This window comes from Leopardus geoffroyi, chromosome A1, assembly GCF_018350155.1.
Source record: "Leopardus geoffroyi isolate Oge1 chromosome A1, O.geoffroyi_Oge1_pat1.0, whole genome shotgun sequence".
In the NCBI taxonomy this organism is placed as follows: domain Eukaryota; kingdom Metazoa; phylum Chordata; class Mammalia; order Carnivora; family Felidae; genus Leopardus; species Leopardus geoffroyi.
In genome coordinates, this window is record NC_059326.1 from 89,533,401 (window position 1) to 89,560,173 (window position 26,773).

General features: G+C 57.3%; 1 protein-coding gene across 2 annotated transcripts in view; it reads left to right on the forward strand.

Moving 5' to 3' along the window:
* Positions 1–752: 752 nt before the first annotated feature.
* FLT4 (fms related receptor tyrosine kinase 4) overlaps positions 753–26,773 on the forward strand; it is a 44,354-nt gene continuing 18,333 nt past the window's right edge. For both annotated transcript variants that reach the window (XM_045484441.1, XM_045484449.1), the window contains exons 1-16: positions 753–924; positions 15,723–15,819; positions 16,436–16,680; positions 16,877–16,989; positions 17,108–17,270; positions 17,486–17,625; positions 17,935–18,103; positions 18,382–18,499; positions 21,119–21,273; positions 21,439–21,601; positions 23,024–23,150; positions 24,218–24,326; positions 25,301–25,663; positions 25,945–26,091; positions 26,194–26,325; positions 26,488–26,594. In XM_045484441.1, the coding sequence (XP_045340397.1) occupies positions 858–924; positions 15,723–15,819; positions 16,436–16,680; positions 16,877–16,989; positions 17,108–17,270; positions 17,486–17,625; positions 17,935–18,103; positions 18,382–18,499; positions 21,119–21,273; positions 21,439–21,601; positions 23,024–23,150; positions 24,218–24,326; positions 25,301–25,663; positions 25,945–26,091; positions 26,194–26,325; positions 26,488–26,594 (2,415 nt within the window). In that variant the 5' untranslated portion in view covers positions 753–857. The remainder of the gene's footprint in view (positions 925–15,722; positions 15,820–16,435; positions 16,681–16,876; positions 16,990–17,107; positions 17,271–17,485; positions 17,626–17,934; positions 18,104–18,381; positions 18,500–21,118; positions 21,274–21,438; positions 21,602–23,023; positions 23,151–24,217; positions 24,327–25,300; positions 25,664–25,944; positions 26,092–26,193; positions 26,326–26,487; positions 26,595–26,773) is intronic.

A 26,773-nucleotide genomic window follows, 5' to 3' on the forward strand; every position in this document is an offset into this window, starting at 1 on the left:
GGTTGTTATCAACAATCTGGTCTTGGTTTTGGGCCAGGATGAATGGACTTTTGCGTGGGGGCGGGGGGACTGAAGTGTGAATAAAAGCGGGGGAGGGAGGCTGCGATAGTCATCATCATGGGATTTATTTTTAAATAGGAAAATTCTAGAGACAGAACTGAAAAGAGAAAGGAAGTCTGTGAGAGGGTTGCCAAGTCAGAGAGTAAAGCGTCACCTGATACAAGGACTTATGAATGAGCTCAGAGTAAAACTATTTGGGGAAGATCTAAAGAGGAGGCGGTGCCTGCAGGGCGGAGGTTTGTTAACACTGGATGTCTCGCCCAAGGGTACAGCCTCCATCCACACAAAGCTTACCGAATGTTCTCGAAGATTTGACATACTGTATTCATTGCTTTGTATTTTTATTACTTTAAACACTGTACCTACTGATTAAAGGAAATTACAGAAAAATTTTATACCCCGTTACATTTTGTCTAACCTTGACCGCTGCGGGGTTCATTCCCTTTGCAGCGCGCAGTGAAGGACCGGTGCATTACTTGCATTCTCTGTCCGCCCGCAGGGGTCCCGGGGGGCTGTAGGGCGGCCACGGACTCCGAAGGAGGACACTAATCAGCCTCCAAGCCGCTGAGCCACACGGGTACCTCGGATCTAGCGGGCAAGCTCCACCCGGCCAGGGGGCGGGACTGATAGGTGCGAGGGGCGGTCCGACGGGCCTGGCCCCACCCCCTGGGGGGTCCGCCGGGACCCCGCCCCGCCCGCGGCCTGGCCCCAGCCCCGCCCGCGCTCTGGCCGCGCGCTCACACACTGAGCCCGAAGCGGCGGCCGCGCAGGTCGGACCCGCGCCGCAGCGGCCGGAGATGCAGCGGGAAGCCGCGCTGTGCCTGCGCCTGTGGCTCTGCCTCGGACTGCTCGACGGCGAGCGCGGTGAGCCCGCCGCCCGCCCGAGTGCGCGGCTGGCCGCGAGGGGGGATACTTCCCCGGGGCGACGAGGGATGGGGTGGGGGGGGGCACTGGACCCCCGGGAGCCTGGGGCAGCAGGGGAGACGGGGCTGGGAGCCCGGGGATACGGACGCCGATGGAGCACGGCAGTTAGGGCCTGGGCCCTCCGGGATCAGGAAAGGGCGGGCGGAGACTGCAGCCGGGTCAGGGACCGGGCACCGTCTGCACCGCAGCGGAGGGACTGTGCTCGGGGTCCTCGACCACCTTCCACTGTCTGTGGCTCAGCTCCCTTGGAGCCCGGCCCCATCGCACGGCATTCTCAGACAGGATCCTTCGCTTGCTTACTAGCTCCCCGGCGGAGTCCCGGCGCTGCACGGCTCTGCCCTCAGACCCTCGCGCAACGGGGACAGTACCCCGGTGACCGAGGCGGCAATCCCCGCGGGGCCGCAGACCTGGGTGCGCACTTCCCGACTCCTCCTAGCTGCGCTCGAGGTCGGTCCCCCAGAGGGCGCTCCGGGCAGATGTCCACCTTCCCCAGGCCAGAGATTGCCGGGGCAGCGGTTCGGGGACCGCCAGAGACAGAAGCCGTCAGGCGGATTGGGCGCAGGTGCACGTGGGAACTTGAGGGGAGTCTTGAGTTGGCAATTCAGGAGCGATCAGCGTGGCAAGAGGCAGGATTCCAGCGCTCCCTGTATGTAATGGGTCAGGAGCCTTGAAGGCCAAATTCAAGAGCCTGGACTATATATAAGGCAGCAGCAGCCACGAAAGGATCTTAAGCGCAAGACAGACAGGGTCCGGTCTGTGAAAGGAATATAACCAGAAGTTGCCCCTGTGGGGTTGGAGAAAAGGGAGTGTGGAAGATGAGGGAGGGAACAGAGGGGTATGTTTGGATCGAGATGTCAGGGATAACCCCTCAGGGGTTTGGTGATGATGTGCTAGAAGTCCAGGCATGATCTAGTGACCCAGGGAATCAGAGGGTGGAAGGAGGGTCTTGGGTCCCCAGTGGTTGGGAGCAAAGTGCTGGAACGGCCGGAGAAGGGGATGGGGGGCTTATTATTTTTGAACACTGCCCACATTGAGTACTGGCTTTACATGTTTTAACTGTTTTAACTCACAAGGAAGTGTTAGACCCATTTTATAGATGGGGGGCACAGAATAAAGACATATGAAACTTCTTCAAGGTTCCCAGAGGTCAGCAGTAAGGGAAATGGTCAACCCAGATCTATAGGATAACAAAGCCCTCTTCTCTATGCCTTGGCAAGGTGAAGGGCAGGGGACAGGGGAGATGAAGTAGGTGTGGATGAATCTAGAGGCAGGTTGGAGGAGGACATCTGAGTTGGGGCAGGTCAGAGAAGAGGGGCTGCCCTTTAGTCCTTCCTTGCTCTCCTGCATCCAGCTGAGGTCAGGCTCCTACAGATATTTGGTGAGCTTGTTGAGTGACTGAATGAACATGGAGAGAAGTGAAGGTGGTCAGGCTGATAATGGGAGACCCCACCTTGAGGAGATACCCAGCAGGCAGTTGCATGTAGTGTCTGAGGCTCAAGAGAGAGGCTGGGCTGGGCAGCTGGAGTGGGAGCAGAGCAAAGGTTCCAGGATGGATTTCCCCACCCCAGGGAGGAAGCTAGAACAGGAAGAGGCTTCCCGGGAGACAGGGAACATACCACAAGGTGTAAGAACTGGGAGAGCCTGCTGTAGGGTACCCAGGGGGTGGAAGAGTGAAGACAGATGAGGCCAGTCCTACAGGGAGTGCGGGTGGCTCTTACCAAAGTCAGGCAGTGAAGAGGAGAGAGGATGTTAGCTGAAGGGGCCCGCGGAGCAAGATAGCCCAGGCTGGATCAGGGCATGGCTGGTAGGAAATGAGCCCTGCATTTGCCCTGAGGAGCTCCCAGCCTGGTAGGTGATGCTGGAGCAGACGCATAAACACTTAAATGTAACCAAGTGTCAGGGCACCCAGGGTGGGTGGCCAAGTACTGGTAGGTGAGAATCTTGGGAAACCCTGAAGCTGACCCCTCAAAGGTGTGCAGTTAGTCCTAGAATCAGATTTTTGTCCCAGCTCTGCCCCTAAATTCCTGGCTTTGTGGCCTGGGACTCTATCTTCCTCTCCCTGAACCTCAGTTTCCCCATGCATAGCAGTGCAGTGGGCAAGCACTTGAGGGCTGTGCTTGGGCCCGACTTTATGGCTTGGGGTCCCAGTCCAGTTCCAAAAAGCTTTGCCTTGGCAGTGTCCCTGTGGAGAGGGCAAGTGGCAGAAGATGGGCCCAAGAGGGAGGAGAGTCCCTCTAGAGAAAGGCTGTTTGTGCCATTGGACAGTAGGAAATCAGCTCAGGGACAGGTAGGGGAAGCAAGTGACTGCTCAGGACTGCCTTGGCCTAAGGACAGTGGCCCCTGCCAGCCAATCAGCTCTCTGCTGTCCCTGTTACTCAGCCCTGAGCCAGACCCAAATCTGGACAAAGGTGTGGGGGTGGGATGGGGGATGCAAGTCAGCGCAGGCAGGATGTGGGGGCTGGGCTACCTTACTCAGTCCTGTGGACCACTGGCCCCGGCTCAGTCACTGTGGCTGAAGGGCTCTCTTCCTCCACAGAGCACAGTGCCCACACTACCAGGCACTGCACTGAGAATGAGGCATAACAAGAGGATGATCTGGCCAGCTCCCCACCCTGCCCCAGGCAGTGGGACCCTGATCCAGGGAAGGAGACTGCAGTTCTGTGCACGTCGCAAGCTAGGGTGCCTGCTCAGGGTAGCTCAGGGAGGATTTGGACCAGCCCCATCCCGCAGGGGTTTCCTGAGTGCCAGACTGGCAGGGACACAGGCGTGGTATCTGTATCATAGGGATGCAGGTGCTCAGTGACCCCCATGAGGTCCAGCTGGGAGCTGTGGGCTGCTCAGGAAGGTGGCATCATTTCCAGCTCAGGGCTTCTTGAAAGGGTCTGCAGACTCCAGGGAAGGGAATTCCAAGTAAGGCAAAGAACCCCTGAAAGGTTCAGAGGCAGGAAAGTGCAGATGGTGTATGGGGACTCAGGGGTAGTCAGATGACACTAGTCTTGGGTGGGGTGGGGGAGGTGAGGCTGTTAGAGGTGGCAGGAGCCGGCAACACACCTGGAAAGGGGACGTTCTGGACAGAGAGCCACCTAGTCAGGTTCCCTGAAAGCATTGCCAGAGGGACAAAACAAGATGGGAGCCCATGCAAGGACAATACACCAGAGGAGGAGACAGCAGGAGATGGTGGGGTGAGAGGGATGTATGCTAGTCTTTGGCTTAAGCCACAGAGTGGGTCGTGAAGACTGTTGACCAGATGGGAGGAGGGGCGCATGTAGGGAAAGAGGAAGTGCTGCCCTGGGAGGCAGGTCCTCCAGGTGGAGGTGCCCAGCAGGACTTCCTGGGAGACTCCAGTTGATGCAACCGGGCCAGATAAGGAAGGAGGAAATTTGGGAGCGCTTGAGTGTAAAAGGGCAGAGAGGAGTCAGGGAACCCAGGGAAATTAAGTGGGAAGTTCTTCTCTGCATCTAGCTTATACTCCTACTGCTGTCATTTGGGTGTTTTCCTCCATATGGCAGATTTCAACCCCCCTAGGGCCTGGCCTGGCCCCCATGGCCCTCTGAGATGCCTCTCAGAGAGGGAGGTGGGCAGAAGGAGGGGTCCGGAGAGTCCCTCACACTCCCTGCACTGACTTCAGAGCCAGAGGCAGCCGACGTGTCCAGCTGGAGCCAGGGATTCCTGAGTTTCGAACCTTTTCAGACACTGGCTTCCTCTGGGATCTCAGTTTTCCGGTCACGCCAAAGGGAGAAGTCTGGGAGCAGGAAGGTGCGGGCATTCAGTGCTGGCAGGGGCTGGGCCTGGGTGGGGCAGCAGCAGGCACGCCCCGGCCGGGACCCCGAGCCTCAGGCCACCTCCACCCTCCCACCAGGCCAGGCCAGGGTGGGGGTGGCCCCACGAGCAGGCGCAGGTCTGGGTGGTGAGTGGGGGAGCCCCGCCACGTGTCCAGCGAGGTCAGCAGGGGTTCATGGGAAAGGACTTGTCGGCCACAGGAGAGGACATCCTGCCTGCGTTTCCCTCTTCCTGTGGCAGGAGCCCACGGCCCCGATTTAGAAGTGCTGGGGGGCCACCTCTGAGCCAGCTGGGCTGTCCGATAACACCGCCTGTCCTGCCGCCAGGGAGCAGAGCCCTGACCCCAGTCAGGCCAGGCAACTGCCTGGCACAGCTGCCCTGCACCAGGAGCCCAGCATCTGCCAGCGTGCCCCTCGCCCCATATCACCCTCAGGGGGACTCAGGCAGCCCGCCCTCCCTGAAATCACCTCCATGCTGCCCCCGTGGGACCTCTAGAAAACAGATCTGATCTGACCTTTCAGTGGCACTGCCGATGATAAGCACCAACTTCTTGACCCTTCCCACTGGGGTCCCAAGGGCATCCCTAACCCTATGTCTGCCTAGCCCACACCCACAACACACCCCAGCTCTCAGCACATGACCTTTCTCCTACTCTAGATACACCTGGTCTTTCACCCAGCCTTTGGGAGGTTGCCAGGAGCTCTAGGTTGGTGGAGGGAGGATGGTGTTGTTCCAAGTGGGTGGGTGGGAGGGGGCTTCATTCCCACTAGCTGTGTGCCTCAGAGGCATGAATGCAGGCTTTCAGGCAGTTCCAGCGGGAGCTCTTATCATCACCCAACCTAAAGCCCCATTCTCAAAACCACCCTAAATTCTACCAAACGGAGATTCCTCTGTATTAAGCAGCACACAGGCACACACACACACACACACACACACACACACACACACATGCACATTTGGAGTGTCCAGCAGCAGGGCCTCACCTCAGTATAAAATGGTAAATCAAATTGCTTTACCCTAGGGTGTGTGAAAGTTTTAGCTTTGTGTCATAGGCTTATTGTGCCCATTTTGGAGATGAGGAAATTAAGGCCAGAGGGGTGAAATGGCTCACAAGGTGCTAGAGTGTCAAGTGCTAGAGTATCTGGTCTCAGATGGCATAGGGCCAAGGGGTTAGAAGGGGCAGGTGGTTGTCCACATTCCCCAAGGAAGGATCTAGAGGGGGGACCATGGGGGAAACTAAATTTCTGACCACCTCTGGACATTTTTACCTTGATTGTCCCAGAGACCTTTCAAAAGCCACATGCCCCACAGACACGTTGCCTTTCCCCCAAGTCTGCCCCTGGCCAACATGCCTACCTCAAGACAGGACATCTCCATGTCCATCCCTCACCTCCACAGCTGCCCACACACTGTGTGCTGCCCCTTTGCCCCCTAGATCCTCGGGGGAGTGGGCAGCAATCCCAGGCCAAGTCTCATACTGGGGATGCCACCATTAAAGGCGAGCATTAGCTCCCTCATCCTTGCACAAAGCAACTGTCAAATGTAATGAGCTGACCACTGCATGGAGCCGCAGAAACATGCAATGGGGTCCCTGGTGAGGGGGGAAGGGCTTCAACATGTACCTCTAGGGAGTGGGCACTAGATAAGGCCATGCAAAGAGCTCAGCTTCTGCCGCCAAGCAGTGGAATGGTTTTAGGCAGGAAAGCAACTTGTGTTCTAGAAAAATAATCTAACCCCTGGGTAAGATCTGGACCAGTGGGAAGACACTGGTGTGGTGGGCCACACCAGATAGTAGAGGACTGGAGGGCTAGACAGCAGGGGACTGGAGGAGGGCAGTCCCAAGATGTGGCTATCCGGGCAGAAGGCATCCACTGCTAGATGTCTGCGTGCTGGAAGTGCAAAGCCCTCTGCCAGGGGGGGCAGGGAGAGAAGAGGGACAGGCCCAGAGCTCCCAGCCACCCTGCCTCTGGTGCTGCCTCTGAGAATGGACAGACTTCATGACTAATGGGCTGTGGGAGGTGGGCAGAGTCAGGAATGCCTGACAGGTGACCGTCCCTAGGATGGCAAACCTAGTGGAAGGGAGAGCAATGCTTCCAGGGCTGAAGGAAGGAAGATGGTCAGATCAGCTGAAGGCCTTTACATTTCGTAAACTGCAGAAATGCAAATAATGCGATCCTGTATAGAGTAAGTGGTAACTTCCCATAATCCTGTCCCCCAGAGATCATCTCTGAGCAACAAGTTAACTTCTGTGCCTTAGTTTTCTCACCCGCGAAATGCCAAGAATAGTACCCACCTCAGTGGGGCGTTAGAGGGGTGTGGTGTGCATAGGCCTGGGCAGGCACACAGAAAAGTGTTAAATCCATGTTTGCTACTATTATCCTAAATAGTATGTATGGGGTAAGCAGAATTTGGGGATCAAAGCATGTGAATATTCTTTTATTACGATGAGTGCTTGTGTGCCCACATCCCTGCCAACACTGGGAATTCTCTATCCTTTAGACACTTGCTCATCCACAGCTGTGTGCCCTGTGGCTCCAGCTATCCTGCCCAGTGGTGAGTGTGGTTTGGTAGGAGGGCTGGGGGGTGCCCTGCCAGAGACATCTTGGAAGCAAGCCCCACCCCCAACCAGGGCTGGAGCTCAAGAGAGCTGCTAGGGAGAGTGGGGGAGCTCAAAGGTGGGCTCAGAGCCCTGCCATCACCAGAAGGCAGCACCCCAGGGAGCAAGACCAAAAGTCTGAGGCTGACCTGTGACCTGGGACCCTTTTCTGTGGCCTCATTGACCCACATCAGTTCTGTCTATGTGACAATCCAAGGTCAGCCATACTCTGGCCTTGCACATTCCCTCTGCCATGTGTGTTCTCCTGGAACAAACTCCTACTCAGTCTACAAAGCCCATTTCAGCTCACCCCCTCCTGCCAGCATGGCTTTCTCTGACACCCCCCCCCCCCACCACCACAACTGTGACATACAAAGCACTCAGCAGGCAGTGACAGCCAAGGGCTCAGTGTGCATGAGCCAGCAACAGTTTGTTCTTGCTATGGTTCTTATGTGGTATTGTTATTTGTGGTTCCCTGTAATCCTGGGAACAATTCTCATTTCTTAAGTAGGAAAACTGGGGCTTGGAAAGAGCAAGGGACTTACCCAAGGCCATACAGCCAGAGAGTGGCATTGTGGAGCACACAGCCAGGCTCAAGGGGCTCCAAGCACGTTCTGGGAACAGCCCCTCTCATCCCAGCCATCTCAGCCCTGTATGGTCAGGGAACTGTAGCCTCTTGACCCTACCCTTGACCTCTGGAGGCACAGAGGTTACCAGCCAGGTGTGGGGGGACTCTAGGACTGAACACCCCTGTGCCTTCTGGCCAAGAGTGAAAGAGAGAGACCTGGAGCAGGTCTCCCCAGATCTACTCAGCTCTAGGACAGATGCATAGAGACCCCAAACCCAGCCTCAACTGGCCGGCTGTCTCCCATGTTTCTCCCTCAGCTTGCCTCCAGTTTGCAGCCATAGCTGCCTCTGTCCTTCTGGACACAGCTGCTAAGGAGTGTGTGGATCAGACTGGCATTACTGCCATATAGTCTCCATCACCCACAGGGTGACCATGACAGTGTCTGCAGGAAGAAATTATCAAATGCAATAACCACTACCACTATATTCTGGCAGTGTGTGGGGGCACCCCTGAGCTCAAAGACAATCCTGACGTCATCCCCTGGTTGGCCATACTGGACTTGAGGACAGAGCCATGACCCCCAGGAGCTGCCTGATGATACAAATCCTCCCCATGTAGAGGATCAGGGCCAGGGTAAGGACAATGTGCTCAGCCTAGTGTCTTGGAGCAGGAGCAGTGATTCTCCAGCCACAGAGAGCAGGGAAGGACAAAGTGTACAACCTGAGGCAAGCAGGGAGGTGGGCAAGGACTTAGTAGATGCTGGCTGTGGCAGGAGCATTGGGAGGTGAAGCCAGCCAGGAGGGCAGGGCTGTTAGGATGGGCATCACCCTGGAGGCCAGGCCAAGGGCATGCACAGCTCCAGAGGGCCTTGAGGGTACAGTGCAGGTTTCCTCAGGTCATGACACCCCTCTGGGATGAGGGACAGATTGGAGGCCAAAAAGGAGGCTGCTGGGGAGCAGGGAGGAGGAGAGGCCAGCACTCAGGTTAGTGGTGGGAGAGAAGGTGACCGAGAGATGTGAGGGCTAGGACTGGGCAGGGATGGTCCTGGACTTTTCCAGACCTGGGCTCCTGCACAGCTGTTAGCCTGCTGCTGCTATGGGGCTGGGAGACTCAGTTTCCTCATTGCCGACTAGATTCATGATTCTTCCCTTCCTCCCAGGCTGTGTGAGGATCAAATGAGGCAGTGACTGCAAGGTCATGGCCAGTGCCTAATGCACAGGATTTCCCACACCCGCGCCCCCTGCGACTCGCCCCTCACCCAGGATCCCAGTGTGCTGCTCCCACAGCCGGCTGCCTGTGGCTAACTCCAGGGTCCCCACTGCCCAAGGCTGCTGACAGCACACAGAAGAGGAGGTGTGCACTCTGGCCTCCCTGACCTCGGCCCAGCGCCTGCCCTGACTGCTCTGTTGCAAGCTGGGGGGCCAGGGACGCCAGCCAGGGGAAGGAAGAAGCCAGTTCCTGGGCCAGGAACAGGAAGGCAGGGGGAGTGCAGCAGAGGCCAGGATGACAGCGCTTCCTGCTGCGGGAAGGGAAGGACAGTGGGGACAGACAACAACCAGGCAGGAAGGATGCATCTTCTTTGAGGTTGCAGGTGGGGGTTGGGCAGCATGGAGCCTCTGGGCAAGGCAGTCATTGGACCAAATCTGCCTTAGCTACTGAGCATTCTGGGGTACACATGGTCACCAGGGAGCTTGGTCTTTAAAATTGGAAACATTTTCCAGAGGAATGACAGGGTCTGACATAGTTCCAACCTAAAGGAAAACCTGAGGTTTGTTTAGCCAGCCAGTCAGCCATCCACCTATCCTTCTATCCACCCATCCATCCATGCAACCACCCATCCTTGCTTCCTTCCTTCCATCCACCCGTCCATTCATCCATCCTTGCTTCCTTCCATCCATCCACCCATTCTTTCATCTATCCATCCTTCTATCCATCGGTTCATCTATCCTTCTATTTAGCCATCCCTCCTTCCACCCTTTCATCCATCACCCATCACCCATCCATCCATCCATCCATCCACCCATCCTTCCATCTATCCATCCTTCTATCCACTATCTGTCCATTTATCTTCCTAACTAGCCATCCTCCCTTCCATCCTTTCATCCATCTTTCCATCCGCCCATCCTTCCATTCATCCACCCTTGCATCCATCCATCCATCCATCCATCCATCTGCCCGTCCTTCTATCCATTTGTCTGTACATCTGTCCTTCCACATAGCCATACTTCCTCTCATCCATCCATTTACCCATCCTTCTTTCCATCTATTTGTACTTCTATTTATCCATCCATCCTTCTATTCATCTGTCTGTCCATCTGACAGTCCAGCTAGCCATCTTTTCTTTCATTCATCCATCCACCCATATTTCCATCCATTCACTCATTCATCCGTCAGTCTATCCGGTCATCCATTTATTCATTCAACAAGTATTTATGGAGTCTTGATTCTGTGCCAGATGCTGTGCTAGACATGGGGTGGGGTAGAAAAGGAAACTGTACTGGTTCTTACCCCATTGAAATTTACTGTCTAGTAGAGGAAATGGAAAAACGTAACTTAAACAAATAAGTAAATAAGATAATTACAAATTGTGACAAGAAGGATTAAGGAAGCAACCAGAAAGTTAAGATGAATATTAAAGGGGGATTTAGGTTTTAGAAGGGGTTAGAAGGTCATGGCTAAGCTAAGGCTTTAAGGTGAGAAGAAGCCAACCTGTGCAGGGCATGTGAGAGGATGCAAATCAGGAGGAGTGTGTTCAAAGCCCCAGGACAGGAAGGAGCATGCACATTATGGAAGAGCCTGAAGGGCATGATGGCTGGAGAACATGAACACAAGGTGAGGGTGGCCCAAGAGGGAATGGAAAGGGATCAGGGGTCTAGCCATGGAGTTTGGATTTTCCTGAAAATGCAGGGGAAATCACTGAAGGGATTTAACCATGAGCATGATATGGCCCCTTTCTGTTCCCTATGTATCACTTACAACTATGTGGGGGACTGAAGGAGGGCAAGAATAGGCCCAGAAGCCCACTTTGGGGGAAAGTGCAGTTGGGCAGGCCCAATGAGACAGCAGGGGCTGGCTCTGAGATACTTTGGTGGTCGGTGATTGGCCAGGGTGAGAAGAAGCATGTCCACAGCTGCTCCCATATGGAGAGGTGGGAACTATCAAGGAGAAACCTTGGGCAGAGGTGAAGAGGGTGTGAGTCTGGAGTTCAGTATCAGAAATGTCGGACTTGGGGTGTCTGTAAGGTGGCTAAGTGCAGCAGCAGCTGGATACGTCAGGCTGGAGTTGAGAGAAGGACAGGAGGTAGAGACTCTGGAAGTATCCAGACACTTAGAGAAGAGACCTACAGAGAAGAGAGTGAGAGGGAGTACATGTGGTGCTGGGCAGAGGGGAAGGAGGAAGATAAGAGTACAGTGAGCTCACAGCAGGTGGCAGAAGAGGAAGCAGCCCTGCTCTCTGCCTGGAGTACCCATTGGTCCTATAACATGGAGGTCATGGGATGCCTTGACCAATGGCTCCATGAAGCAGGGGGTTGGAGGAGAAGGAGATCTGCACCCCAGAGGAAGGATGGATGAACTTGAGAGGAGAAGGCAGCAAGCAGAGCTTTTGCAGTGAAGGGGAATAGGAAAGGGGAAAGGGGACAGGCACAGGAAGCGAATAGAGGATCAAGGAATGGGTGGTGGCGGGTGGGGCGAGACTTGTTTATAGGATGGGAGATGGAGGTCTTGGCCTTGGGAGTGCGAGTGTCAGGGGGGTTCCAGGGCCCAGGTAGGGGGTGTAGAGTTCGGATGGGGAAAGATGATCTCCATATGATGGTTTTACTTCATTAATGCTGAGAGTGAGGGAGGAAAGAACACCTTGAACTTCAGTCTGAGGGCTCATTTAGGATCCATCTACAGGAAAAGAAGGGGGTGGGGCAACAGCACAGGGCTCTGGCTTTGCACTGCATGCTGAGCCACTGAGGGCCATGGTGGTGCTGCAGGGATGGGGTGGAAGGTGAGAGGCAAGGAAAGGATCAGGATGATGGGCTGAAGGCCGCACTACGCCAGTAGACAAGGGCAAGGCCAGGGAGGGGGTTGCCTATGGGGAGGGGTCCCTGGACTGGGAGTTTTCATGAGGCTGAAGGACTTAGCAGAGGTGGCATAAGGGCACCTAGCAAGAGGAGATGGGGAGAGCAGGGCAAGGCAGGCACTTGGTAATGGTGTAGTTCTCATGAGGACCAGATCCAGGGTGTGCCCGGGAAGTGAGTGGCTGAGAGGAGGAGGAAGGACAGTAGGGATGAAGACCACAAAGGCCAGGATGCTGGTGAGTCATCCACGTGGATTCTGAAGTCATGGGGAATGGTGTGAGTTGTGGTTGCAGGAGCTGGAAAGCTAGGAGCAGAGAATGAAGGGAAGTCACCACGACGGCAGCTGATGACAGCTTTAGTGGGGAGTAGGTGGTACCATAAGAGAACAGAGGTGACCACAAGGAGCCCTTCATTGCCAGGTATGTGCAGTGGAGAGCAGTGCTGCCCCCAATGAGAGGGGTGGCTTCAGAAAGTCAGATTTCAGTTAAGGCTGAGGATGGTGAGGTCTACAGCAAAGTCTGCTGAGCATGCAGAGCCTGGTGGAAGTGAGTGAAGACAGGGGCACTGGAGACAAAGGAGAGGCTTGCACAGATGATAAAAGGGTTGGCAAGGAAAATGGATGGTCTGTCTGTTCAGTACAGTGATATGGATGCTTCCTTTGGTGGTACAGTGCCCTCTATGGAGGAAGATCCTACAGGCCTCATTCCCCATCCATCAATCCACTCCAACATCCACCTTTCCACCCACAATCTACCCACCCATCGACTCATCTACCCCCCAATCCACTCATCTACTCCCATCTACCTATCCACCCATATCCACCCATCCACCCTCCATTTACCAACCCTCTCATCCATTCATCCTCCCACAGTCCACCCATCCATTCCACATCCACCCATCAACCCCCACCCATTCATCCACCCATCCACTCCTATCCACCCATCCACCCATCCACCCACAATCCACCCATCCATCTACCCATCTACCCCTCATCCATGCCCCATTCACCAATCCACCCTCATTCTATCAATCCACCCACCACTCATTCATCATTCCATCCATCCACTATCCATCTACCCACCATCAATCCATCCAACTATTCAGCCACCCATCCACCCTCCCACCTATCCACCCACACCCATCCATTTATTCACCTGATCATTCATCATCCATCTTACCATTCTTGAATCAATCCCCTCAATCTTCGGTGTACATCTCCTCTGAACTGAGCTTAGGAAGATCAATAAAATACAGCCTCTCTTCAGATGTGACCAGAAAACCACAAATCAGTCTGATAAACGTTCTAACAGCAGGAGCCCAGGAGGCAGAAGCTGCCTGAGTAATGATGATTGCCCCACCATAAGGAAGGGACATGTGAACTAGGCCCTGAAGAGGGGGTTCTGCAGAAGGGAAGGAAGTACAAATGTCCAGGGTGAAAAGACAGGTGAAAGCAAAGACTTCAGAATATGAAAAGCCTGGCCCTTTGCGACAACGGTGAGCACTCTGTGCCTCTCAGAGATGTGTCAGGAGATGAAGCTGGAGAGAAGGGCACTGGGCAGAAAGTCCTGGTATGCCCCTACTTTATCTTAGAAGCAAAAGCTTGCTGCCAAAGAAGCTGGGCTGACATCTGCCACAGCTGCTAGCCAGGGGTGCCAGGGGTGTGCCCTAGATGTGTACCCCAGAAAATGGGACCCTGGGGGTCCCAAGGCAATGCTGCAGGCCTCACCACAGGGCATGCGCAAGCCTGGGGCAGGTGAGTGCTGGCTGCCATACTTCTCCTCTGGTGCCCACACACCAGCCTCAGGCCTCACCCCTAACTGATCCACTGGGAGGGCCCATCCTTTCTTCCCTCACAGGTCCAAACCCAAGCCCACTGACCTCTCTCTACTGTAGCTCAGAGGCCAGCCATCTGCTTTATTCACTTTCCACTACCTGGAAAATCCCATTTCTCCTTCAACACCCACCTCTCCTGGGACTTCTTCCTAGCCCCTAACCACCTGAGGGGAGGCTCCCTTCTGCAGGACACCCCCTTCCCACACCAGCCCTGGAGGTGTGCAATGGGGGCTGGTGTGCAGGGAGTGCTAACACTTGCCCTGGGGAGGGTGGAACTGGTGGCAGAGCCCACTGGTCTGAGTGTCAGGAGGGGGTACACCTTCAGGCTAAGGAGGGACTTTGCAGTGGTTACAGTGGCCAGATGGGGAGTTGCTTTCTGAGAGCAATGGTGCAGTCCAACTGGAGGTCCTCAGTTTCCCTGTCAGTACAATGAGACTAGATGCTCAGTAAGGGCCTTCTGCCTCTGCCCCACTGTGGTGTGGTGCCTAGAAGGTTTTGGCCAACAGGAGGCACGGAAGGGAAGGGGAGAGCCAGGCTCTGGCTAGTGGCCTTCTTGTCCACATGAGGCTTAAATGAGATCTGAGTGTACAGAGTGTGCTGTCCTACACCCTAGGGTGGGTCGGGGGTCAAGGGTTCAGGGTGGTGTAGAGCCAACTATAGTGGGGGTCCTCTAGGATCCGCATCCCACAATAAGCTGCCAGGGCGGGACACCTGGTATCAGGGAGGTGGGCAGGGAAGGACAGAGGAGCTGGACCTGTGGGTCAGTAGTGAGCTGTGCCCCTCAGAAGGACAGGGACATGGGACACGGTGGGTTGGGGGGAGGGGGGACAGGACACAGCCCTGGGCCTCCAGCCACGCAGTCCTCTCTTCCTGTTGTCTCACGATGGTCCTGGCAGGATGCATCTGCCAGAGTTCCAGGTCCAGACCTCCCCCAAGGCCTGTTCCCACCCCTACCGGGATCTCACACACACACTCACACACACCCATGGGCATGCACACATGGACATGTCAGACACACACATCCACATCCACACACAAAGCCACACACACCACTTACACACCAGCCTCACAAACACGCAGATTCACGCCCCAGATACACACACACACACACAGACAGACCCACACCTATGGGCATGTGCACACATAGGCACATGCTGTCCTGCTGAAAGGAGAATGGGGGCAAGAAGCTGCATGAGCAGCAGGGCAGCAGGAGGGTTTTCAAAGCAGAGTTATTTGTGTGTTTGGAGTCAAGCCCTGTGGGAAGGATGGAGGAACGAGGCAAGGGGTGTTGGGGGATGCTGGGGCAGCCAGAGGGGGCTGCGAGGGTGGACAGAAGCAGATGGAGCCAAGGACACAGGAGGCGAACTCCATGGGACCTGGGAGAGGGTGAGGTCATGGGCAGAGTTTGCAGCAGGGGCAGTGGAGGCCCTTGGGAATTTGGGGAGGGTCTACACTGTGCATGTAAGGACCCCCTTACAAGCAGTGGCTGTGTGTCTGGGGTTTAGGAGGGAAAGCCCTTCATATAGTCATGTGAGGGTCACCATGCCAAGGTGACACACTCCAGGCCTCCCCCAATTTAGAGTAAGGCCTGTGGTCTCTCCCATCAACTTCATGTCGGCAGCCCAGCTTATGTGAGCTTATGGGATTCAGTCAGGTCACAGCTCACTGGGGGCTGGGCCCAGTCTGTTGCCAGGGACAAGGGCAAGGGGCAGCCTTAGGTAGAGATCCCTGGTTGTCTTGGGGCCTGGAAGGTGCTGCCCGGGGCCAAGAGCTGGGGCAGCCCTGCCGTAGAGAGGGGTATGCTCTTGTGGGCAGGGAAGGCCCATCAGTCCCAGACTGACATCACCATGTGAACTCATGATCCAGCGCCATACTAACCCTGTCTTCCACCCCAGGTCTGGCAAGTGGCTACTCCATGACCCCCCCAACCCTAAACATCACGGAGGAGACATACATCATTGACTCCAGTGACAGCCTGTCCATCTCCTGCAGGTACCCATACCTCAGCCAAGGGATCAGGGGCCCGGGTCCCTCCCACAGAAGGCCAAGGCAGGAGATGGTAGAGGAGAACCTGGAAGGCAGTCCCTCCCAAGGGCAAAGGGACCTCAAGGCTTTGTGGGGCTCCCTGGTTGCCTGGGTGTGGGTTCCTGGAGGCATAGAGCATCCCCTGCCCTGCAGACACGCTACACCTGCTCCCACCACAGATCGATTACCCTGCACCCACCCTTGGGTCACTCCTCACTGACCCCAGGCCACTCCATGCCCCAGGTTACCCTGCATGGACCCCAGGTTCCCTACACCCACCCCCAGCCACCCTCCATTGGCTCCAGGCCCACCCACACAGACCTCAGACCTCCTATCCTCCCTGCAGCCCTAGGAATGACTTGCAGGCTTCTTTGCAAGCCAGCCTGCAATATGTGGGCCCAGGAGCCATGCAAAGGCCCCCAAGGGCCTCGAGGAGCACCCTGCCCTGGGCTGGGTCCATGGGCTGTTCCAACCTCGGGGTGAGACCAGCTATAGGCAAGGCTTGACTTCTGGGAAGGCTCCGCAGGGATTGTGCCCTAGAGTTGCAGCAGGAACCCCCTTGTCCTTTCGTGTCCTCTGTCAGGGGGCAGCATCCCCTCGAGTGGGCCTGGCCAGGGGCTCACGAGACACCAGCCACGGGGGAGAAGGACGGTGAGGACACAGGGGTTGTTCGAGACTGCGAGGGCACGGACACCAGGCCCTACTGCAAGGTGCTGCTGCTGCCCGAGGCCCACGCCAACAACACGGGCAGCTACCGTTGCTACTACAAGTACATCAAAGCCCGCATAGAGGGTACCACTGCGGCCAGCACCTACGTGTTCGTGAGAGGTGAGGGCATCCAGAGCAGCCGGCCCCTCGGCTGCCCAGGAGGCACGGGCAGGGTGCTGGATCCTGGAGAGGCATCCCGCAGCTGCACCCCCAGCCCCAACCTGCGCACCCTGTGGGCGCCACCCAGGGCCCCTTGCCTGGGTAGAAAACCCCTAAGCCCTGCCTTCCCCGCCCACAACCTGCCCCCTCTCCTCAGACTTGGAGCAGCCGTTCATCAACAAGCCAGACACGCTTCTAGTCAACAGGAAGGATTCCATGTGGGTGCCCTGCCTGGTGTCCATCCCTGGCCTCAACGTCACGCTGCGATCGGTACAGCCCCCATCCCCAACCCCACCCCAGGATCTGGCCCTCCTGTCTCTGTCACTGGAAAAAGAGTTCCCCGGTCTGGCCAGGAGGAAGTGAGCTGACAGCCACCATGTCTCTGCAGCAAAACTCAGCACTGCGGCCTGATGGGCAGGAGGTGGTGTGGGACGACCGCCGGGGTATGCGGGTGCCCACACCACTGCTGCGCGATGCCCTGTACCTGCAGTGTGAGACCACCTGGGGTGGCCAGGCCTTCCTGTCCAACCCATTCCTCGTGCACATCACAGGTAGGGGCTGCCCTGCGCTGCAGGCCCTCCTCCTGCCCCACCTGGGAACCCCTGCCCATGTCCTGGGGGGACCACAGGAAGAGGATGGGGGTCCCCCAATTCCTGCTAATGGGGCTATAGGTGCCACAGCTGGTCTCATCGGGCACCCTGTGCCCTACACCCTGTGTGTGCCATCCTGTGAAGGGTGTGGGGGTCACTGTGCATGTGTCCACCAGGCAACGAGCTCTATGACATCCAGCTGTTCCCCAAGAAGTCGCTGGAGCTGCTGGTTGGGGAGAAGCTGGTCCTGAACTGCACTGTGTGGGCCGAGTTCAACTCGGGTGTCACCTTTGACTGGGACTATCCAGGGAAGCAGGTGAAGCCAGCCGCCCGGCCAGGGCCATACTGGAACCATCCCCCGGAGTCCCCATTCACTGCCCACACTGTCCCCAGGAGTGTCCATCACTGCCCACCCCCACCCTGGCCTGGTACACACTGGCCTCTGAATAGAGAGTCCTGCCCCAAGAGCCCCTGTCTGATAGCAAAGTTTTCCTACCCCAAGGAAAACTCTGGGTCTGGGTCCAAGGCTTCCAGAGTCCCTGCTAGGCTGGGGTATGTGCCTTTGGTGCTCAGTTCTGCCAGAACCCACCTGCTCTGACCCTGGGCTTCCCCTGGGCGTGGGCAGGCAGAGCGGGGTAAGTGGGTGCCAGAGCGGCGCTCCCAGCAGACTCACACAGAGCTCTCCAGCATCCTGACCATCCACAACGTCAGCCAGCATGACCTGGGCCCGTATGTGTGTGAGGCCAACAACGGCATCCAGCGATTCCGAGAGAGCACTGAGGTCATTGTGCATGGTATGGCGTGGGGCTGAGTCGGGTGTCAGTCATCAAGCCTGAGGAACAAGGGTCCATGTGCAGTGTGGGCGGAGGTCAGAGGTCAGGGTGCACCTGAGCAGTGTAGAGTCCAGCCAGAGGGAAGGGAGGGTAATGAGTGGACCCCAGAGGGCAGGGCGAGCCCCAGTCTGCAGGCATCTGTCCTCTGGGGGGTGCCAGACCACGGCTGGGAGTCCCTGGGCAGGGCTGGGTCAGTGACTCCAGGCCCCGGCTTTACACTGATGCCTCCCATCTGGCAGAAAAGCCCTTCATCAGCGTCGAGTGGCTCAAGGGTCCTGTCTTGGAGGCCACCGCAGGAGATGAGTTGGTGAAGCTGCCTGTGAAGCTAGCAGCGTACCCCCCGCCGGAGTTCCAATGGTACCAGCCCTGGCCCCTGCCTCTTGCTACCCACCAGGTCCAACAAGGCGGGAAGGGCAGCATCCTCCCCATCAAGGGTCTGTGCCCTGATACCCCTATGGGGACTCTCCTCTGAAGACATTCTAAGGAACATGCACCTAAGACAATATTTAAGCCAGAGGGAAAGTTATCTCTGGTTGCTTCTAAGCTACGAAAGCTTGCAAACACCAGCCTCCTGTTATCAGTGGGTGTGGTGGGCACAATGTAGGGCTTTATCCAACTGATTCCTGCAACTGCTCAGTGTCCCTGAGGGCCCTGCCAGCTGAAGGATGTCACAGAGCTTGGGCCTGCCCTACAGCAGTGGCTTTGGGTTTCTTAGGCCTCCCTCTGAACAGGTTACCACCGCTAGGACCCTCCTATCCATGAGTTCAGAGATGCCACACAGTTTCCACAGACTGTTGTAGGGCCAGGCTCTGGGCTGGGCCTGAGCTGTGTGGCAGAAAGCAAGAGTTTCCAGGAGGTCCACAGACTCCAGAGCCCCAGCTCTGGTCTGTGACCCGAGAAGGCCTCCCCTTCAGGATGTATTAAGGGTCAGTGAAGGGGAGGGTCCCTCAGTGGTGGCTCCACCCTTGCTATGAGCTCCCAGAGAGCTCCCTAGGAGCTCAGGTTGGCACAGCACCCCCACACACACACACCCTTGGGTCATCTGAGCAATCAGTGCAGTCCAACCCTGGGATGTCACACTCTAGCCTGACCCCCATTGTACACATGGAAACAGAGGTGGGGGAAGGGGAAGGGCATTCCTACCTGAGCACTAAGCCTCCTGGGAGAACTCTGCTTCATCCTTTCCCAGCTGGCCAGAGAAACCCTGCCCTTCCCAGACCAGGGCACCTCCCTCCAGGCAGGATGACCTTTTCTGAAAGCCTGGAGCTGGGCAAGCAGGGGCCCCAGACATTCTCAGCTGAGATGTCACTGTGCTGGCTGTCCCAGGCTGGAAGCAGGCTTCTCCTGGGAGGGCCTCAGGATGCTGTGGGCCTGGGCCTTGTATCACCCTACCTCTAAGGCCATAGGCTTTGTGGTCCATTAGCAGTACCTGGTAGAGGACCAGCATTTTGGGGACAGGGTCTTAAAAGGCACTGATGCAGCCTGGAGCCTCCCTTACATATCAGCCTCCTATAGATACCTGGGGCTCTGCCCCCTGCTCTCCAAGGCCAGCAAGACTGACCCATCCAGGGTCTGGCCCAGATCTGAGGCTCAGGCAGCTGGCTGCCTCTCATCATTCCCACTACATCTAGTTTTTCTCCTCTCACCTGGCCAACACCTGCCTCCAAGAAGTGCTCAGCTGGGCCCATTGTCCATTGAGACACCTGCCCCCAGGCACAGTAGCCACCACAGCCCCACAAGGGTCTACTCTTCTAGGCTGTCATGTGATGGCCGTGAGTAAGTGAATGGATAGAGATCTAGTGGACAGACAGGCTGGCCCTCAGCTCCTGAAGCACCCTTTGTGTCCAGCACAGTGCTGACACCACAGGCTGAAACTCAGTTCAACCTCATGACCCCTGCAAAAAAGTGCATTTTGTTTCCCGGGTTTTCAGATGATGACATTGGGGGCTTGGGGCCATGAAGGGGGTTGCCGAAGATCACAGATGCAGCAGGAGGCAGACTCAGAATTTTGCACCAGAGCCTGGCAGGCCACATGGCCTCAGGTCTGCCCTGCCCTGTCCTGCTGTGTGACCCTGGATGACTCATGCTCCTCCCCTACGTCCCCCCTCACTGTTGGTCTCTGACCAAGGGTGTGCCTCTCCCGCACCACTCTGGCTGAATACCAGGGGAAGGCACCTGCATGAGGGAGGACCATTTCCAGGTAGAGTCTGGGTTGCAGAGGCAGCTGCCAGCAGCACTCCCAGGTCAGGCCTGGGGAGGAACCACATCTATTTGCATATACACTGAACACCGATGTGTATTTCTCTAAGTGTAGGGACATAGCAGTAAAGGGGACAGTGTGAGGAGAAGCAGGCAGGGAGAAACAGGGCAGAGGGCAGGAGCTGGTTCATAGGACAGTAGGCAAAGTTTTCTCTAATGAGTAAGTATTTGAATGTAGGAGAGAGGGAGCCATACAGGTGTCTAGGGGACCGAGCATCCAAGCAAGGAGAAGGACAGCAAATACAAAGGCCCCAGGTGGGAGTGTGGGGGCAGCAAGAAGACCCAGCATCTGAAAAGCTCCAGGAAAGGCAGAGCTGGGGTCAGAGAGTGAGGCAGAGCCCCCATGCAGTAAGGGTCTGGTCTGTGCTACTGGAGGACTGCACTTCCGGTCCTTCCCAGTACATACCATTGAAGTCTGTGAGAGACAGTGCGGCCTGGAGACCATCCCCATAGCCTCCAGGTCACCTGCTCTCCATGCAGAGTCAGCAGCTGCCCCAGCCCGAAGCCCTGCCGCCCTTCCCAGCAGCCTCCTGGTCTGGTCCAGGAGGGGTCTCTCACTCCAGCCTGGCCCGTCAGGACTCTGGCACCAGCCTCTTCCTGCCTCCCCTGACAGTCTACTGCAGTTATCCTGTAGGGGCCTGGCTGTGGCAGGGAAGGGATGCTAGGACAGGGCAGGCGTTGGTCCACGTGAGCCCCTGAACTCCCTTCTCGGGCCAGGTACAAGGACAGAAAGTCAGTGTCCGGGCGCCATAGTCCGCATGCCCTGGTGCTCAAGGAGGTGACGGAGGCCAGTGCAGGCATCTACACCCTCGCCCTGTGGAACTCTGCGGCTGGCCTGCGGCGCAACATCAGCCTGGAGCTGGTGGTGAACGGTACAGGGGCGGGACGGGAGAAGGGATGGTGCAGGGTGGGCTTCCTAGAACAAGACAGGGGACTCTGCTGTCCCCAGGTGGACTCTACAGGAAGGGGCACATCTTGAGTAGAGAATGGTGGGCACGGCAGGGGCCTGCTGACCAGCTGTCTGCTTGTGTCCCCAGTGCCCCCCCACATCCACGAGAAGGAGGCCTCCTCCCCCAGCACCTACTCCCGCCACAGCCGCCAGGCCCTCACCTGCACTGCCTATGGGGTGCCCCCTCCTCTGAGCGTCCAGTGGCACTGGAGGCCATGGACCCCCTGCAAGACCTTCACCCAGCGCAGCCTGTGAGTGTGGCTCCAGCCTGTCCTTCCCTGCTTCCCAGCCCCATCCTCAACCTGGGCTGGGTCCCCCACTCACTGCCCGCACTCCTCCCCAGAGTCCTGCTCTAAACTCGAACCCTACCGCGATTCCCTGACCTTACCTCACCTGAGCAAGGCTCAGAGCCTCCCTAGTATCCATCAGACTGGGCTGCACATGGGATGGTGCAGCTGCCACCCGCCACCTTGAAATGAAAGCCCCCAAGACACATAACTGCATCATCCAGGAGGACAAAGGGAACTGGGCACCAAGTGGGAAGACGTGAGCTAGTTTTATGAGACTTGTATTGAGCACTGGGGCACACCAATCATGCCCAGTTAACTTTTTCTGAGCAGTGTTCACGATGACCCCTTATAGAGGAAGAAACTGAGGATCAGAGAAGGGCCCTGACTTTCCCAAGGTCACGGCTGTAAGCAGCAGAGCCTGCCCGCCCGACTGAGGAGCCATACGCCCCTACACGGAGCTGGGTACCAGCAGGACAGACAGACCAAGGAGTTTGCTGAGAGCAGGGACAAATTGGACAAGCAGGGGATGGGAGAAGAGGGTGCCAAGGTAGCCAGCGGTCTGGAAGGCACTAGGGAGCAGTGAAGGGCACGGAGTGGGGGGGCTCACAGGTCACATTTGCCATTGAGCAAGAGATCCTTGTGGGCAGGGTGGAAGGGCACAGGCTGGGGAAGGATGGAGGCTGGGAACCCAAGGAAGTGACAGAGAAGCCGCACCAGGAGAGGGGCTATAGCGACAGGACCATCAATGGTGGAGGCTCCGTAGGGGTGGCCTGCTGCATCCAAGGCTCATAAGAGACTCTTCTAGACCACGAGGCCCTTCCAAGTTTGCTTCCCTCTGATACTTCTACCTTTTTGCTCTAGGCCAACTGACAGAACCCTAGGGTCCCACTCTGCTCTGCTGGGTGTAGACAAGAGCCTCCCTTGGGACCCCAGAACCATATCCCAACAAGGGACCAAAGGTGCTGGGATCACACCCAGCCCAGGAAGGAGCCACAGCTCTGGAAGGAGGAGGGGGCTTCCTAGAATAAAAGTGTTGACTCTGCTGCCCCTGGGAGATCTAGGAATGGGATGCAGGAAGGGACACATCTTGAGTAGGGGATGGTGGGCACAGCAGGATAGAGGGGGCCATGAGGCCACAGGTATGTGCTGCTCCGTAGGCAGCAGGCCTCGGCCTTTGGGGAAGGCTGTGTCTGGCAGCCTTCACAGGATAGGTTGTTAGGGGACCATAAGCATAAAGAGTGGAAGATAGTGTTCCAGAAACAAAGCCCCAATCCCCACACGTGTGAGCAGATGACCCTGAGTATGACAAAGTCTCGAACCCCGCCCTCTGTGGGGCCTTCCCTGCCCATATCCTGACCTGACCTGGCCCCCTCTTGCTCCCAGCAGCCGGCGGCAGCAGAGAGACCACATGCCACAGTGCCGTGACTGGAGAGAGGTGACCACACAGGATGCGGTGAACCCCATTGAAAGTCTGGACACCTGGACCGAATTTGTAGAGGGGAAGAATAAGGTATGCGTCAGCCGTGCCACTGATAGGGGAGGAGAAGGCAGGCAGAGAGGAGCCCTCTCCTGGCCTCCTCCATTTCCCCTAGGCCTGCCGAGCTCTGACAGTTGGTGGTCTTTCTGCAGTGTCTCTGGGCTTCAGCTCCCCTTCCTGCACGTGGATGGGGGGGTGGGACCTCCAGCTGCTTCCTAGACAGAGAAGCTTAGATTCAAGGCAGCCCATCCAGGCCCTGGGCCCCAGCCACCCACAGGCTCCAGGGCTAGGAGGGTTAGGCCTGGGACCAGCTAGGTCTCCACCGAAGGCAACTGAGCCTCTGGCCCAGCCTGGGGGCAATGCCTAGAAGAGGCCAGGCGGGGGAAGGGACTGAACAAAGGCACCCACTTCCTACGGTCACTTCCTGTTTTCCTACACACCTCCAGAGCCTCTTCCTGTTCCAGGCCTGGCCAGGAAGTGCCCAGCTTGGAATGGGGGGTGGTGGTGTTTGGATGGTAGGCAGGGCCTATGGCCCTCTCCTCCCCCAGCCTCCAAGCTTCCTATTCCCCAGGCCAGAGTCCTTCAGGCCAGTCCTATTCCAGACCTGGGACCCATTCCCTCCCCTTGCCACCATCCAGGGCCCAGAGAGAGGTGCTGTGAGCAGCCCGGGGGTGAATGTGACACATCGCAAGGGTCCCACGCAGGGACCAGCTGCTGGCCTTGCTCCACACCATGAATCCTAGCCCTGGCTTGGACCGCCCCAGTGCTAGACTGGGTCTGTCCCCTCCTCCTCAACATGGCCACAGCCTCAGCCTATCCACACCCAGAGGTCTCTGTAGCCCTGCCTAATGCTGCCCTCTGACCTCAGCCACAGCTGATGCTGTTCATAGCTTCGTCCTTGACTTTTCCAGAGAGCCACCTCTGCTATGCAAAGGCTTCACCTTCTGCTCCCCACCTGGTCCTGTCTCTGAGCTTGGTCCCCTCCAGCTCCAGGCCTCAGTGATCCCCACTACTCTGCTGGGCACAGCTGCCTCCTTGCAGAAAGGGAGGAAGGTCAGGGTGGGATGAACTTGGGCAGGAAATGCTTGTGTTCTGCTTAGACGGTGAGCAAGCTGGTGATCCAGGATGCCAACGTGTCTGCCATGTACAAGTGCATGGTCTTCAACAAAGTGGGCCAGGACGAGCGGCTCATCTACTTCTACGTGACCAGTGAGTGACTTGCACAGGCCTGGGTGGAGTCAGGAACCAGCGGGCACAGGAGGAAGGAGAGAAGGCCTGGAAGAGGATAAGGAGCCCAAGTTGGGCCCATTGAGTTTCTGATGATGTCAGGCACCCGGGAGAGACAGGGGCCCAGCGGGCCCCTGGGTCTGGGTGGGAGGGATAGATTTGGAGGTCATCAGCATATGAACTGGGGTGCCGGTCCACTGGGATAGAGTGGCACCCTTTGCCCCCAGCCCTGGAGGCACCTCCCCACTGGTGCTCCTCCCACCCCCTTCCCACACCGCAGCTGGCTCACATGTACATGTTTCCTGGGGGAAAAAGGTCTGTAGTTTCCTCAGATTTTCAGATGTTTTAGTGCCCCCAGTTATGCTCAGAAGCCTATTAAAGGACAGTCACTGTGCCCAGGCATGTAGATAAGGGCACCTCGAAGAGAGATGGGGCCAGAGAGGACACCCTGCGGGAGGGAGTGGGGAGAGGAGCCCACAGGAGCCTGACAAGGAGTGTGACCAAGGGACAAAAGGAAATCAGGAGCGAGGCATCGCCACAAACTAATGAAACAATGAGATTGTTTCAAGGAGGGGATAGTGGTGGAGTGTGATCAGCAGCGAGGGAGGATGGGACAGGACGGCACCAGGTGTGCAGACAAGGACCCCACTGATGGTCCGGGCTCCCAGGAGCAGTAGGGACAGCAGCGGGGCTGGGGTTTATCCAATAGAGAGCTAGAAGGATGACAGACAGGAAATGGTGGGGCTGACTTCAGGGAGCCAGTCCCACTGGTCAGTGTTGGGGAGAAGGGGGCTCTCCCTCGTGGTGCACCCGGCCCAAATACACGTGATGCACCCTCTTGGTCGAGAGCTGAGTGAGTCCAAAGAGAGCTGGGAAAGGGAGAGCGAGCACCGGGACAGGCAGGTAGGTGCGCCAACTCTGGTGCAGTGTCACAGAGGTTCCTCCTCCCTCCCCAGATATCCCTGACGGCTTCAGCATAGTATCCGAGCCATCCGAAGAACCCCTAGAGGGCCAAGACGTGCGCCTGAGCTGCCGGGCGGACAACTACACCTATGAGCATCTGCGTTGGTACCGCCTCAACCTGTCCACGCTGCACGATGCGCACGGGAACCCACTGCTGCTCGACTGCAAGAACGTGCACCTCTTCGCTACGCCGCTGGCAGCCAGCCTGGAGGAGGCGGAGCCAGGGGCGCGCCACGCCACACTCAGCCTGACCATCCCCCGCGTAGCTCCAGAGCACGAAGGCGACTACGTATGCGAGGTGCAGGACCGTCGCAGCCACGACAAGCACTGCCACAAGAAGTACCTGTCAGTGCAGGGTGAGGCGGGCAGGGCTGCAGGAGAGGGCTGGCGGTGTTTCCCCAAGAGCCTTTCTCCCCTCCCAGAACGCGCCTGAGCCGCCACTGAGGTTCCTCCTCCCCACCCCACCCCCCTGCTGTGGAAGTCCACAGCCCTCCCACTCTGCGCTCAAACCCGATCCTTCCTTGAGCTTCGCACAATCCGTCCCCACTCTCTGCTCCCAGCCCTGCGAGACCCTTTCCCGGAATGCCCTGAGGCTTTCTGCAGCGCCACTTAGCTCGCTCTCCACCCCCACCCTCAGCTCTGGAAGCCCCGCGGCTCACACAGAACTTGACCGATCTCCTGGTGAATGTGAGCGACTCTCTGGAGATGCGGTGCCCCGTGGCAGGGGCGCACGTGCCCAGCATCTTGTGGTACAAAGACGAGAGGCTACTGGAGGAAGAGTCCGGTAGGTGGTGGATCCAGGCGAAGGGCGGGGTGCAGAAAGAGGCTATCCAGGTCAAGGGCCCAGACCCAAAATGAACTCGAACCTCCACCCCACCCCATACAGGAATCTACCTGGCAGACTCCAACCAGAAGCTGAGCATACAGCGCGTGCGTGAGGAAGACGCGGGACGCTATCTGTGCAGCGTGTGCAACGCCAAAGGCTGCGTCAATTCCTCCGCCAGCGTGGCCGTGGAAGGTCCAACCTCCCCATTGCACCCTCCCGCCCACCTGCCACCCGCACTTGACGCCTTCTTATAGTCACCTCCCTCAAGTCGTGCCCGCCAGACAGGGCGCTTCTCGCAGGGTGCATCCCCCTCCCAAAACACACACACAGAGTAGCCCCTTTCTGCCCACTCAGGCTCCGAAGATAAAGGCAGCATGGAGATCGTGATCCTTGTCGGCACCGGGGTCATCGCTGTCTTCTTCTGGGTCCTCCTCCTCCTCATCTTCTGTAACATGAGGAGGGTGAGCGTTTCTCCCCCAACTGAGCCTCTCCACCGCTCCTCGTGGGGTCTCTCTACACCATGCACCGCGTGTAAGATAAGAAATAAAATCCTCATCCATCCTGGCTCACCTGGAAGCCTCACCTCCTAGGAAGCCTCTCAGACCCCTCCATGATGGGCTCTTACACCACCAGAGGTTGT